This window comes from Puma concolor, chromosome B2 (assembly GCF_028749965.1).
Source record: "Puma concolor isolate L17-30 chromosome B2, mPumCon1.1.hap2, whole genome shotgun sequence".
NCBI classification, from domain to species: domain Eukaryota; kingdom Metazoa; phylum Chordata; class Mammalia; order Carnivora; family Felidae; genus Puma; species Puma concolor.
Genome location: NC_141671.1, coordinates 3,272,720 through 3,287,921, shown reverse-complemented (window position 1 = coordinate 3,287,921; position 15,202 = coordinate 3,272,720). Strand labels below are relative to the sequence as shown.

Genomic DNA, 15,202 nt, shown 5'->3' with positions numbered 1-15,202 from the left:
CAAAATCACCATAATTGTGAATCACTGATGTACATCATAAAGGATGAAAAACACTAGAAATAGTAGTTGGGTGGATAAATATATATACGTTTTTCTTACTATTTTTTCCAGCTCTTTAAAAGGTAATTTCTTGGGGCGCCTGGGTGGCGCAGTCGGTTAGGCGTCCGACTTCAGCCAGGTCACGATCTCGTGGTCTGTGAGTTCGAGCCCCGCGTCGGGCTCTGGGCTGATGGCTCAGAGCCTGGAGCCTGTTTCCGATTCTGTGTCTCCCTCTCTCTCTGCCCCTCCCCCGTTCATGCTCTGTCTCTCTCTGTCCCAAAAATAAATAAACGTTGAAAAAAAAAATTATAAAAGGTAATTGCTTAAACAAAAATAAGTATTGTGGGATTTATAACAGGTGTACAAGTAAAACGTGTCTGGGGGCGCACCTGGGCGGCTCAGTCGATTAAGTGTCTGACTCTTAGTTTTGGCTCAGGTCATAGTCTCATGGTTCGTGAGTTCGAGCCCCCAGTTGGGTTCTGCGCTGACAGCGCGGAGCCTGCTTAGGATTCTCTCTCCCTCTCTCTCTGCCCGTCCCCAGCTCATGCTCTCTCACTCTCAAAAATAAACATTAAAAAAATATTAAGGAAAAAATAAAATTTCTTGAAAAACAAACATATGGCAATAGCTGCATTAAAAACTGGGAGGAGTGGACTGGAAGCGCACTACTGGAAGGTTCTTACATTAGTCCTGAAGGGCAGCCTCGCCTGAAAGTAAATGGCAATAAATGTGTATACCTTAAGCAACAGATAAAATAACCAAGGGTTATGGCTAGTAAGCTAGTGAAGAAAACACACTGGAATCCTAAGCAGTATTAAGTTTCCAGAAGAAGGTACGGATAGAGGAAAAAGGGAATGAAGGCAATACAAATAAGAAAAAAAAGCTAGATGACAGACTTACACTAATCACTTCAACAATCACGTTAAATGTAAATGTATCACATTAGATATAAAATCACATTAAATAAATAGTCTAAACACCCCAGCGAAAAGGCAGATTGCCTGACTGGACAGAAAAAGCAAAACCCAATGAACTACATGTTGTCTATAAGTAACTCACTTTGAATATAAAGACACAAAGTAAAAGCAAAGGATGAAAAAAGACACACTACGCTGACACCAAGCAAATATCAAAGTAAGTTTCGAGACAAACAACATTACCAGGCATAAAAAATAAAAAGTTCATTTCTCAATGATAAATAAGGTCAGGTGATTAAGAGGACATAACAATCCTAAATGTTTACACACCTAGAAGCAGCTTCACAATACATGAAGGAAAAGCCGATGGAATTGCAAGGAGAAATAGACAAATCTATATAATAACAGCCCCAAATTTCACTATCCCTATCACAACATTTGATAAAACAAGTAGAAAATCAGTAAGGATATAAAACACTTGAGGGGCGTCTGGGTGGCTCAGTCTGTTAAGCGTCTGACTTCGGCTCAGGTCATGATCTTGCCGTCCATGAGTTCAAGCCCCAGGTCAGGCTCTGTGCTTTCAGTTCAGAGCCTGGAGCCTGCTTCGGATTCTGTGTCTCCCTCTCTCTCTGCCCCTTCCCTGCTCACACTGTGTCTTTCTCTCTCAAAAATAAAAAATATATATATTAAAAAAAAACCCACTTGAACAACAACTTGACCTAAATGACACGTGTGGTATATGGAATAGTGGCCCTCCCAAAGATGTCCACATCCTAATCCCTAAAACCTATGAAATTATTATCTAATACAAGAGACACTGCAGAAGCGATCCCGGTGGGGAAATATCCCAGAATGCATGAGGGGCCCAAGGTAATCAAGAGTCCTTACAAGAGGGAGGCAAGAAGGTCACAGGGCAGATGTGAAGAGGGAAACAAGTCAGAGTCGCAGAGAGGTCTGCAGATGGAGGAAGGGGACACAAGCCAAAGAATGCAGGCAGCCTCGAGAAGCTGGAAGAAGGGAACAGATTCTGCCCTAGAGCCTTCAGAGGATGCAGCCCAGCCTACTGACCCCTGCAACTAAGCCAGTAAATGTGTGGGTTCAAGCCATTAACCTTGTAAAAGGAAACAAATACATTCTTAGAATCCTCTACCCAACAACCTGAAAAAATACACATTCTTCTCAAGTGCTCACTGCTCATTTATCAAGATAGACTATAATGAGAACAAAAGTCTCAGATTCAAAAAGATTCAGTCATACAGAGAATGTTCTCTGGTTGGGTATCTTCACTGTCTTGACTGTGGTGATGGTTTCATGAGTGCACGTGTACGTCAAAACTTATCAAGTTATACACTTTAAATATACACAGTTTATTATCATATCATTCACCAATAAAAAATAAAGACCTACCAGAGTCTTTGAGTCTGAGCTCAAAGTAGGAAGAACTGGGGTCATTTCTTTGACGATTACATTGTGGGACAAGAAGTAGGGGAAAAAAAATCTAAGAAAAAGGAGCCTGATTAAAGGGGGGCTTGAGGTTAATGATACCTGGTGGAATAATGGTTACCTTTTTTTCCTAAATTCTCAGTTACTGTTTTTTCTTAAAACATTGTCCTGTCCAATCCCTCCTCAGAAACCACTAATGGTTCATGAATGGCCTACAGAATAAAGCCTTCAACACCTCGTCTAGACATCAGAGGCTTGTCCTGTTCCAACTTCTTCAACCATTTGTTTACCATCTGCCCAAAGAAACCAGCTCCCACAATCTTCATGAACCCTATGTGACACCTTTCTTACTTGTGAACCTTTCTCAAAATCTTCTCCATACCGAGGGGTGCCTGGGTGGCTCAGTCAGTTAAGCGTCCAACTCCTGATTTCAGCTCGGGTAACCATCTCACGGTGCATGAGTTCCAGCCCCGCTGACAGCACAGAGCCTGCTTGGGATTCTCTCCCTCTACCCCTCCTCCACTCACTGACTGTCTCTCAAAATAAATAAATAAACATTTAAAAAAATATATCCAAATGTCACCCATCCTTTTACTAGTAACACAAATCCCTTATCCCCGTGAAACTCTCCTGACCCCGCCAGACCACACACTTTTTGCATTCTCTATTTTCATGGTACTCATTTAACCTGTTTTATATTTACCTGTTCTGGTTTTTAGCGGTCATTTGGCCTATTCAAGTTAAGGATCAAGTCAAGACTTGATCTTCTTTTGCTCTCTCACTGTTGGAGCATGACAAGATACGAAGCAAGAGGTTAAGTCGCAAACGTGTCAGTCAAGCTGAAGAAGCAGAGGTCTGAACAAGGTCACTGGGCAGGTGGGAGCCCAGAATGAATTCCCAACATTGGCTTTTAAATGAACATACCCCACAGCAAGAAATACACAATCCACTCGAAGGACTAAAATGGCATTTGGGATCATTCCGACTTACGTGAAAACTGGCTGGTGGGAGGAGAGTATGGCCCCCTGGGAGAAGGGTGGACTCCGAAGAGGTCGGATCTGGAGAAGAAGAAACCACAGTGAGTCGTGTCAACATTAGCTGGTCCCTGCAATCTTAAATCCAGATTATCTTTCTACGTGAGAATAGCAGGAACTATTATGCCATTTCCTTTACTTCTCAGAATCCAAAAAAAGAAACAAGATAAATGCTGACTAGCACGTGGCACCCTCATCGGTAGGCTCGGGAGGTAAAGCATTACTCTCACAGTTCTGTCTCTAGACTTGACAGCATCATTCAACTCAATCTATGTTCCCTGTTAAGTGAGGCAAAGTATTTCTTTTTTTTTTTTTTTTTTAATTTTTTTTTTCAACGTTTATTTATTTTTGGGACAGAGAGAGACAGAGCATGAACGGGGGAGGGGCAGAGAGAGAGGGAGACACAGAATCGGAAACAGGCTCCAGGTCTGAGCCATCAGCCCAGAGCCTGACGCGGGGCTCGAACTCACGGACCGCGAGATCGTGACCTGGCTGAAGTCGGATGCTTAACCGACTGCGCCACCCAGGCGCCCCGAGGCAAAGTATTTCTGCTGCCTTCTCTGCTATATCCAACATCTGAATAAAAAATGATTGTTTCCAGGGGCACATGGGTGGCTCAGTCGGTTGAGCATCTGACTTTTGATTTCGGCTCAGGTCACGATCTCGTGGTTCATGAGTTCGAGCCCTGCATGGGGCTCCGCCCGGACAGCGCAGAGCCTGCTTGGGATTCTCTTCCTCCCTCTCTCGCTCAAAAATATATGAACATTTTTTTTTTAAATGAAAAAAAGATACGATTACTTCCCAGGCCCTTTGAAACTCTGCTATTCATGAAAATTAAATATCACAATAGCATATATTAGTCATACTACCTACCCGCTAGATTGTCTAAAAATTAAACAGACCTGATCAGTACTAACTGCGGCAAGGACATAGAGAAACTGGAACTTTTGTGCAGTTGCCTGTAAATTTATCAATCACATAGAAAAAGTGTTTGGCAGGTATATACTGACTTTAAACATGTTCATTGTGAATTCAGCAATTCCACTCGTGTGCCTACAATCATGAAAGTGAGGGCTTACAACCACCTAAACACTTGTACAGGACTGCTCATAGCAGGTTTACTGATGATAGCCCCAAACCGGAAATAACCCAAACATCTTTCAACATGAATAAACCATGACATTTTCATACAACAGAATATTATTCAACAATATAAAGAACGAGCTGTCGATATACCAAATAACATGGATGTAACTCATAATGTTGAGCAAAACAAAAAACATAACAAGACGCATACTATGTAATTTCACTTAAATAAAAAAAAAAAACAGACCAAACTGGTCTATGGTAATAGAACAGTGATTACCTCTGGAGGGATAACAACTGGGCAGGAGCACAAGAGAAACTTCTGGGGCATCAGAAACATTCTATATCTTAATGTGGTGGTGATTACACTGGTATATGATACATAAAACATTAATCAAGCACTATACTCTAGATTTGTGCACTTTATGTATATAATTGATATGTCAACAAACAAAAACAAACATTGCTCTTGGGGAGGTCTATTCAGAGTAATGGTTACCAGGGAAGCCCGGTTCCCAGAAAACAGAGGAAGCAACAAAAGGAACTGTTTCTTTTTCTAGACTTAAATTTGATCAGTAAGGGAAAACTGATCTGTAATAGAAATTTTGAGGAAAAAAAATGAAGATGTGATTTTATAGTTTTTATTTAAACTTTTTTATGTTTACTTTTTGAGATGGGGGTGGGGAAGGGGGAGTAAGAGAGGGAGACACACAGTCTGAAGCAGGCTCTGGGCTCTGAGCTGTCAGCACAGAGCCTGATCTGGGGCTTCAACCCACAAATCCTGAGATCCTCACCTGAGTTGAAGCTGGATGCTTAACTGAGTGAGCCACCCAGGCACCCCAAGAGTTTTTTGTTTTTTTTTTTAAGTTTTTGTCTTTTATTTAGTGTTGCTAACAATTCTTGTTTTTTTAAATTCACATCCAAATTAGTTAGCATATAGTGCAACAATGATTTCTGGAGTAGATTCCTTAGTGCCCCTTCCCCATTTAGCCCCTCCCCTCTCCCCCCTCCCACAACCCCTCCATTAACCCTCAATTTGTCCTCCACATTTAAGAGTCTCTTATGTTTTGTCTCCCTCCCTGTTTTTATATTATTTTTGTTTCCCTTCCCTTACGTTCATCTGTTTTGTCTCTTAAAGTCCTCATATGAGTGAAGTCATCTGATTTTTGTCTTTCTCTAATTTTGTTTAGCAAAATACCCTCCAGTTCCATCCACGTAGTTGCAAATGGCAAGATTTCATTCTTTTTGACTGCCGAGTAATACTCCCATTGTGTGCATATATCTATGTATACATGTACCACATCTTTATCCATGCATCCATCCATGGACAGAAGGAAATGACCATGTACAGCTATGTACCCAAAACTTTAGGAAAACAGAAATGAGAAACATGGGTAAGATGCTTTTGATTTCAAGTAACAGAAACCCACAGAACCAACACCAGTGACACCTGTAGAAAGCAAGTATGTGCCTGGCAACAGCAGATGCTCACTACATGTTACAGGTATCAGGACTATAAGGGACGGAGGTTCATGAAAAGTAATCCTAACTAAACAACTGAAAAATCCCAAAAAGAAAACAAAAGGCAACGACTTACAATGAAATTACTCTGGCAATAATTCTGAGGAACTCAGAATTAAAAAGAACGTTCATAAAAGATATGATAGGCAGAGAACTGAGGAGAAGGATGTCATCAACGTGGCAGAGTAAGAGTTTTCTATCATCTTCCCTCAAAGAACACGATTCAGACAATCACCCAGGGATGGTTCACAGTGGTCTGTGTGGAAGCCCAGGAGCCCAACAGAGAAGCTTCAGCACACCCAGGACCAGATGCTCCGAAGATGCAAGAGGCAGTTTCACTTTATCTGCATCACCCCCCACCCCCAAGGTGGTAAAGCTCAGGGCCGAGAGACCTTCAAGGCCCTTTATTTCTCCCACAGGGTAAAAGTGAGACTGTGAGAATATTCAGCTTCCCGCCACTTCCTTCCCACCCAGCCAGAGACCGTGTGACTGGGGGACAGGGAGCAGCTGAGAGAACAGGAGTCGGTGCTCTCAGAGGGAAATGAAGGACCACAGATCCTACAAGCCACTTCATGGGCCCTCAGGAAGCCAACCCACTGGGGATGCTCCAGCTGCAGATACCCCCAACTAGCCCGTGGGCACCTCCAGTGCCCTACATACCTCCCCACAACACCCCTGGCCCTATGGCTGGCTCCCTATGGACACTCCTGATGGAGGGGAGAGCGAGACTTTGTAGACAACTAGTGAGCGCATGCAGAGGGCCGACCTGACCCTGCAGGGCTGAGAGAAAGCACTAAGCCCTCAGCATTCAGCACCACCAAGGAGAGCAAATGGGAGTCTGTCAGCACTCAGCCTGGCTTTGCAGGACTGAGAGAAGGCACACAATTTTAAGAATTCCCAGCCAAGAGGGAATAAGAAATGTGAGGCAGACATAGCCATAGAAGGTCAGAGAAAGCCTCAAAATCCCTGACAGAAGGTATTTTTTTTCCTGAAATCAGTAAGTAAAGACAGGAGAAGGTGACTGCTTCTTCAAATGCAAAGATGGAACACCAGATTTCAAGAAACACGAAAAACCAAGAAAACAGGACACCACTGAAGGAACACAATTTTCCTTTAACTAACCCCAAACAAATGGAGATTTATGACTTACATGACAAAAAAAATAGTAATTCAAAATAATTGTTTTAAAGATGTTCAGTGAGCTAGAAGAAAACACAGAAAAATATTTAAATTAAATTAGGAAAACAATACATAAAATTAGAAGTTTAGCAGATAGACATCATTAACAAAAGGCAAAGCAAACCAAAACAAATTTTAGAGCCAAAGAACATAATGAATGATATGAAAAATGCAATGGAAGACACCTATTGCACACTGGACCATGGAGAAGAAAGAACCTGTGAGGTAGAACACATGTCATTTGAAATTATCCATTCAGAGGCATCCGGGTGGCTCCATCAATTAAGCGTCCGACTTTGGCTCAGGTCATGATCTGATGGGGAGTTACAGCCTCATGTCAGCCTCTGTGCTGATAAGAATCTGCTTCAGATTCTGTATCTCCCTCTCTCGGTCCCTCCTCCACTCACTCCCATCTCTCTCTCTCTCAAAAATAAGTAAACATCGAAATTATCCATTCAGAGGAAGATAAAGGAAAAAAAGAATGCCTATGAAAAACAATCTACACATTAGTGGAGTCCCAGAAGAATAAAGGAAATAAGGAACAGAAAGCTTATCTAAAGAAATAATAACTAAGAATTTCCCAAATCTTGGGAGAGACTAACACCTCCAAGTTCATGAAGCTCACAGGTCTCCAAATAATTTCAACTGAAAAACATCTTCTCTAAAACACATAATGATAAAACTGTCTACGATCAAAGACAAAAAGAAAATTATAAAAGTAGGAACAGGGAAAAAAAAATTTTGTTCACATTTAAGGGAAGTCCTGGGAAGGCTACTGGCAGATTTCTCAGCAAAAAAAAGTGCAGCCAGCACAGAGTGGGATAATATATGCAATGTGCTAAAAGAAAAAAACTTCAAACCAAGAATACTTTACCCAGCAAAGCTATGCTTCAGAAATGAGGGAGAGATAAAGACTTTTCTATACAACACAAGTTGAAGGAGTTCATCACCTCTAGAGTTGTTTTACAAGAAATGCTGAAAGGCATCATTCAAGGTGAAGTAAAAGTATACTAATTAATAACATGAAACATGAAATTACAAAACACACTGGTAAATGGGGCACCTGGGTGGTTCAGTCGGTTAAGCATCCAACTTAGGCTCAGATCATGATTTCATGGTCCGTGAATTCAAGCCTCGCGTCAGGCTCTGTGTTGATATCTCAGGGCCTGGAGATTGCTTCAGATTCTGTGTCTCCCTCTCTCTCTGTTCCTCCCCCACTCACACTCTGTCTCTCTCTCTAATATAAATAAGGAAAAATTAAAAACAAAAAAACCCAACACACTGGTAAAGATAAGTATATAGTCAAATTCAGAACACTAATACTGTAATATGGTTGTGTGTTCAACATTTAATTCTCATATAAAGGTTAAAGGACAAAAACGTTAACTACAATAATTTATTAATAGACACAGAATATAAAAAGATGTAAACTGTGATGTCAAAGACAGATAATAGGAAGGGCAGTAATAAGATAGAGTTTTTGTATGGAATCGCAGTTTAGTTGGTTATCAGCTTGAAACAGACTGTTTTATCTCTAAGATGTTTTCTGTAGGCCCCAGGATAACCACAAAGCAAAACTTACAGTAAATACACAAAAGTTAAAGAAATCAAAGCATACCACTATGGAAAATGATCAGTTCACAAAGGAAGACAGCAAAAGAGGAAGAAAGGAGCCAGGGAAGTACAAAACAGCCGGAAAAAAACCCAAAAAAACCTAATAAGGCAATAGTAGGTCTTCACTTAAATGGACTAAATTCTCCAGTCAAAAGGAACACAGTGGCTGAATGGATAAAGGAAAATAAGACCCAACTGATATACTGCCTTATAAAAGACTCACTTCAATTTTACAGGCACACTAGGCTCAAAGTAAAGGGATGGAAAAAGATACTCCATCCAAAAGGAAAGCAAAAGAGAGCAGAGGTAGCTATACATATATCAGACAAAATAGACTTAAAGTCACAAATTGTGAAAAGAGACCAAAAGAGCCATTATATAATGATAAAGGGGTCAATTCATGAAGAGGATATAATAACTACAAATACATACTAACATCAAAACTCCTAAACTTATTAAGCAAATACTAACAGGTTTCAGGGGGGAAATAGACAACAATGCATAATAGTAAAAGACTTCGGTACCCCACTTTCAGCAATGAGTAGGGCATCCAGACAGAAAATTAACAAAGAAACACTGGACTTGAACCTACTTTAGACCAAATGGACCTAAAAGACATATATACAACATTCTATCCAACACCACCAAATACACATTCTTCTTGAGGACACAAGGGGCATTCTCCAGGACAGATCATATGAAAAATCACAAATCAAGTCTTGGTAAATTTAAGAAGACTGAAATCATACCCACTATCTACTCAAACAATGATATGAAAAGTGGAGGTCATTCAAAAATACGTGGACACAGGGGTGCCTGGGTGGCTCAGTCAGTTAAGCATCTGACTCTTGGTTTCAACTCAGGTCATGATCTCATGGTTTTGTGAGTTCGAGCCCACATTGGGCTCTGCGCTGATGGTGTGGAGCCTGCTTTAAATTCTGTTTCCCCGTCTCTCTGTCCCTCCCCTATGTGCGTGCATGCGTGTTCTCTCTCTCTCTGAAAAGAAATAATAAACAAACTTAAAAATATATATATGTGAACACAGGGCTGCCTGGGTGGCTCAGTCAGTTACGTGTCTGACTTCGGCTCAGGTCATGATCTCACGGTTCATGGGTTCGAGCCCAGCGTTAGGCTGTGCTGACCGCTTGCTCAGAGCCTGGAGCCTGCTTCAGATTCTGTGTCTCCTTCTCTCTCTGTGCCACTCCCCCGCTCATGCTCTTGTCTCTCAAAAATAAATGTAAAAATAAATTAATTAATTAATTAATTAAATTAAATTAAATATGTGGACACAAAACAACATATTCCTGAGCAACCAAAGAGTAAAAGAAGAAATCAAAAGGGAAGTCAAAAGATATCTCGAAACAAATAAAAATGGAAACAAAGTATCAAAACTTATCAGATATAGCAAAATTAGTACTAAGAGAGAATTAACACTAAATGTCTACATTAAGAAAAAAGAAAGTTCTCAAATAAACAACCTAGCTCTGCACTCAAGGAACTGGAAAAAGAACAAACTGAGTCCCAAGTTAGCAGAAGAAAGGAAATAACAAAGATCAGAGCAGAAGTAAATGAAATAAACACCAGAAAAATAATAGAAAAGATCAATGAAACTAAGAGTTGGTTTTTTGAAAAGGCACACAAAATTGAAAAACCTTTAGCTAAACTAAGAAAAAAAGAGAAAAAGCTTAAATGAAAGGAAGCATTACCACAGAAATTGATACCACAGAAATCTGATCCACAGAAAGGATCACAAGAAACTACTGTGCCATCAAAATGGATAACCTATATCAGGGCATCCGGCTGGCTCAGTTGGTTGAGCATCTGACTCGAATTCAGCTCAGGTCATGATCTCAGTTTGTGAGACTGAGCTCCATGTTGGGCTCTGAGTTGACAGTACAGATCCTGCTTGGGATTCTCTCTCTCCCTCTCTGCCCCATCCCTGCACACACTCAACTCTTTCTCTAAATAAATAAATTTTAAAAAATGGATAACCTATAAAAAATAAATTCTTGGAAACATACAACCCAATAAAACTGAATCATGAAGAAACAGAATATCTGAACAGACCAATAAGGAGTAAGGAGATTGAATCAGTATTCAACCTTCCCCCCAAACAGACAAGCCCACTGTTTCACTGGTGAACTCTACCTAATACTTCCAACAATTTTTAACACCAATACTTTTCAAACTCAGCACCATATATAACAAACCTACTCATCATACTCACTGGAAAACATTCAAAGACTTCCCTTTATGATAAGGGACAAGAGGAGGGGCCCACTCTCACCTTTTCTATTTAACATAATACTAGAAGTCCTAACCAGAGTAATTAGACAACAAAAAGAAATAAAAGGTATCCACATTAGAAAGGAAGAAGTAAAATTATGTTTGCAGATGACATGATATTATATAGAGAAAAGCCTAAAAGTCTACCAAAACCACTGTTAGGCATTAGTGGTATAGTGGTGAGCATAGCTGCCTTCCAAAAACACTGTTAGAACTAATCAACAAATTCAGCAAAGTTGCAGGATACAAAATCAACATACAAAAATCAGTGGTGTTTCTAAACACTAAAAATGAAGCATCTAAAAAAAAGAAAACAATCCCATTTAGAATAGCATCAAAAACAATAAAATAAAATACTTAGGAATAAATTTAACCAAGTAGGTGAAAGATCTCTACTCTGAAAACTACAAAACACTGATGAAAAAAAAATCACAGAAGACACAAATAAATAGAAAGGTATCCCATGTTCATGGATCAGAAGAATTTCTATTGTTAAAATGTCCATAATACCCAAAGCTGTCTACAGATTCAATGTAATCCCTATCAAAATTCCAATGGCATTTTTCAGAATAATAGGAAGAAGAATCCTAAAATCCATACGGTACTACAAAAGACCCCCAAAAGACAAAGCAATCCTGAGAAAGAAGAACAAAATAGGATGCACCACACTTTCTGATGTCAAACTATATTATAAACCCATAGCAATGAAAACAATATGGTGCTAGCATAAAAAGAGACACAAACTAATGGAACAGAATTGAGAGCCCAGAAGTAAACCTTCTTATGTTTAGCCAATTCATATTTGACAAGGGACCCAAGAATACCCAATGGGGAAAGAATGGTGGAAGAATAGTCTCTTCAAAAAATGGTGGTAAGATGGGGTGCCTGGGTGGCTCAGTCGGTTAAGCATCTGACTTCTGCTCAGGTCATGATCTCACGGTCCGTGAGTTCAAGCCCCGCGTCGGGCTCTGTGCTGACAGCTCAGAGCCTGGACCCTGGAGCCTGTTTCAGATTCTGTGTCTCCCTCTCTCTCTGCCCCTCCCCTGCTCATGCTCTGTCTCTCTCTGTCTCAAAAATAAACGTAAAAAAAAAAAAAAAAAAACGGTGGTAAGAAAATTAGATATAATCACAGGTAGAAGAATGAAAATGAACCCTGTCATATACCAATCATGAAAATTAACCTGAAATAGATTACAGATTTAAACAAAACCTAAAACCTAAAAGTCCTAGAAGAAAACTTAGGAGGAAAGCTCCTTGACACTAGTCTTGGCAATGATCTTTTCAACATGACATCAAAAGTACAAGCAACATAAGCAAACATGAACTATAGCGAACTAAAAAATTTCTGCAAAGAAAAGCAAAGGAAACCATCAATAAAATGAAAAGGCAACCTATGGAATGAGAGAAAATATTTGCACACCACGTATTTGATAGGGGTTAATATCCAAAATATATGTAAGGAACTCATACAGCTCAACAGCATAAAAACAAGTAATCCAATTTAAAAATAGGCAGAGGACCTGAATAAACATTTTTCCAAAGAAGATACACAAATGTACCAAAGAGGTACATTAAAAGATGCTCAACATCGGGGCGCCTGGGTGGCTTGGTGGGTTAAGCATCCGACTTCGGCTCAGGTCATGATCTCACGGTCCCTGAGTTCGAGCCCCGCGTCAGGCTCTGTGCTGACAGCTCAGAGCCTGGGCCCTGTTTCGGATTCTGTGTGTCCCTCTCTCTCTCTGACCCTCCCCCGTTCATGCTCTATCTCTCTCTGTCTCAAAAATAAATAAACGTTAAAAAAAAATTAAAAAAAAAAAAAGATGCTCAACATCATTAAGTATCAGGGAAATGCAAATCCAAACCAAGTGAGTTATCACCTCACACCTGTTAGAATATTATCAAAAAGACAAAAGATAATAAGTGTTGCTGGATGTGTAGAAAAGGAACTTTTGTGTACTATTAATGGGAATGTAAGTTGGTATAGCCACTATGGAAATACATATATCACATTTTCTTTATCCATTCATGTGTTGATGGACACTTAGGTTGTTTCCATGTCCTGGCTATTGTGATTAACACTATAATAAATATGGGGGTGCAGATACTTCTCCAAGATAGTGATTTCATTTCCAGAAGTGGGACTGCTGGATCATTTGGAAGTTCTATTTTTAATTTCTTGAGGAACCTGTATTGCTTTCCATAGTGATTATATCTATTTACATTTCTATCAACAGTGGATGTGATAACTAACCCTACTGAGGTAATCACTTCCCAATATATATCAAATCATCACTATGGACAACTTAAACTTACACAATGTTATGAGGCAAGTATATCTAAATATAGCTAGAAAAAACTTTTTCTCAGAAACATTTTGTAGTTTTAAGTGTACAGAGCTTACACATATTAGATATATTCCTGTTTCATATGTTTTAATGTTTTGTTTTGTTTTGTTTAATGCTCATTTATTTATTTTGAGGAGAGAGAACATGAGCGGGGGAGGGGCAGAGAGCGAGGGAGAGAGAATCCCAGGCAGGCTCCATGCTGTTCAGTGCAGAGCCAGACGCAGGGCTCAGTCTCACAAACCATGAGATCATGACCTGACCCGAAATCAAGAGTTGGATGCTTAACCAACTGAGCCACCCAGGCACCTCTCCCATTTCATATTTTTGATGCTATTGTTATTTTTATGGAATTGTTATTTTTATTATAATCTATAATTGTTCTTCGATGATATAAAAAAAAAACAGCTGATGTTTAAAATCAAACTTTTTGTTTTGTTTTGAGATAATTTTAGATAGATATGCACTTGTAAGAAACAGAAGAGATTCTTTGCACTCCTAAAAAAAAAAAAAAAAAAGAATTGACAATCAATAAGATATATCTCGAACCTGCATAAATAATACAAGAAATATTAAGACTTCTAATGATGTTAAATAAATTCAAAAAAAGAACTGTATGATAATAGGTTAAACCAAACCTGACTTGATGGCCATATCTGAACAATGTAAAGACAGTGACAATGTAGAGGAAAGTCTATAATGACAGGTCACAGGGCTCTGTCCTTACTCTGAACCTGTTCAAGGACACGAAGAAAGAAATAAAAGGAATATTCATTAAATATGGTAGTGAGATAAAGTTGGAAAGGACAGTTAAAACACTAAATAAATGGGACACGTGGATGGTTCGGTCGGTAGACCCTGTGCCTCTCGATCTCAAGGTCATGAGTTCAATGTGTGGAGCCTACTTACAACAAATATATGTAAAAACAAAAACAAAAAAAACACTGAATAGATGAAGATTCATAATTATTCTGACAAGCTGGAAAAAGCCCTAAACAATCATATATGTGAAGTCCTGATATTTAAGGATAAAAAACAATTCTCTTACACAGGATGGCATAAATCTACTTCCCTACGGTTATGTAAAAAAGATCTAGGGCTTACAGCACAATATCGCTGATTTTTTTTCAAAACAAACGTAACCTGATGCTGCACAGCAGAAATATAATTCAAACAAATTCGTCCTTTTAGGTGTTTTTCAAAGCATTTGTAAAGAACTATGTTTAATTTCAGGCAATGCATTTTAAGAAGCATGCTCGCCTGCAGGAGAGTCGAAGAGGTCCAGATGTGTCCTATAAGATCCATCAACGGAGCTGAGACGGTTTTGTTTAGAAAAGAAAAGAATGTGCGAGTAGGAGTTGTAACAGCTGAATTCGCATTCTGGAGGGCAGTAATGTGGAAGAGAGAACAGTCTCTTGCTTTCGGAGACCAAGAACTAAGATCCAACACAGAAGTTACAGGGCTAGGCACTTCTGCCTAATAGAAGGAACTAAAAAAAAAAGAGCCAACAAGGGAACAGTCTGCACCCAAAATGGAGTTTGATGCCACACTTCGCATAGGCTTGACAGACGGCCATCAGCAAGGGACACTTTAATTCTTGCACTGAAGGGATGATTACCAAGATTTTTTCTGACTGCAAGTTTACCATCCTAATATTTAAGAAACAGAAGTCACGTGAGGATCACAGACATTCTGAATCATCTCTCCTTCTCATTCCCCAATCCCGAAGCCGGGGAGACTT

General features: G+C 39.6%; 2 protein-coding genes across 5 annotated transcripts in view; both read right to left on the bottom strand.

The window, feature by feature from the left end:
- LOC147580609 (histone H2B type 1-C/E/F/G/I) overlaps positions 1–15,202 on the bottom strand; it is a 505,297-nt gene that overhangs the window by 263,502 nt on the left and 226,593 nt on the right. The gene's annotated exons all lie outside the window — the stretch shown is intronic.
- Positions 1–15,202, bottom strand: part of ZNF184 (zinc finger protein 184) — a 28,006-nt gene that overhangs the window by 11,748 nt on the left and 1,056 nt on the right. For 3 of the 4 annotated variants that reach the window (XM_086705720.1, XM_086705719.1, XM_086705721.1), the window contains exon 3: positions 3,390–3,457. In XM_086705720.1, the coding sequence (XP_086561846.1) occupies positions 3,390–3,457 (68 nt within the window). Of the gene's footprint in view, positions 1–3,389; positions 3,706–15,202 lie in introns of those variants that run through there. The other variant, XM_025916965.2, reaches the window with a different exon arrangement.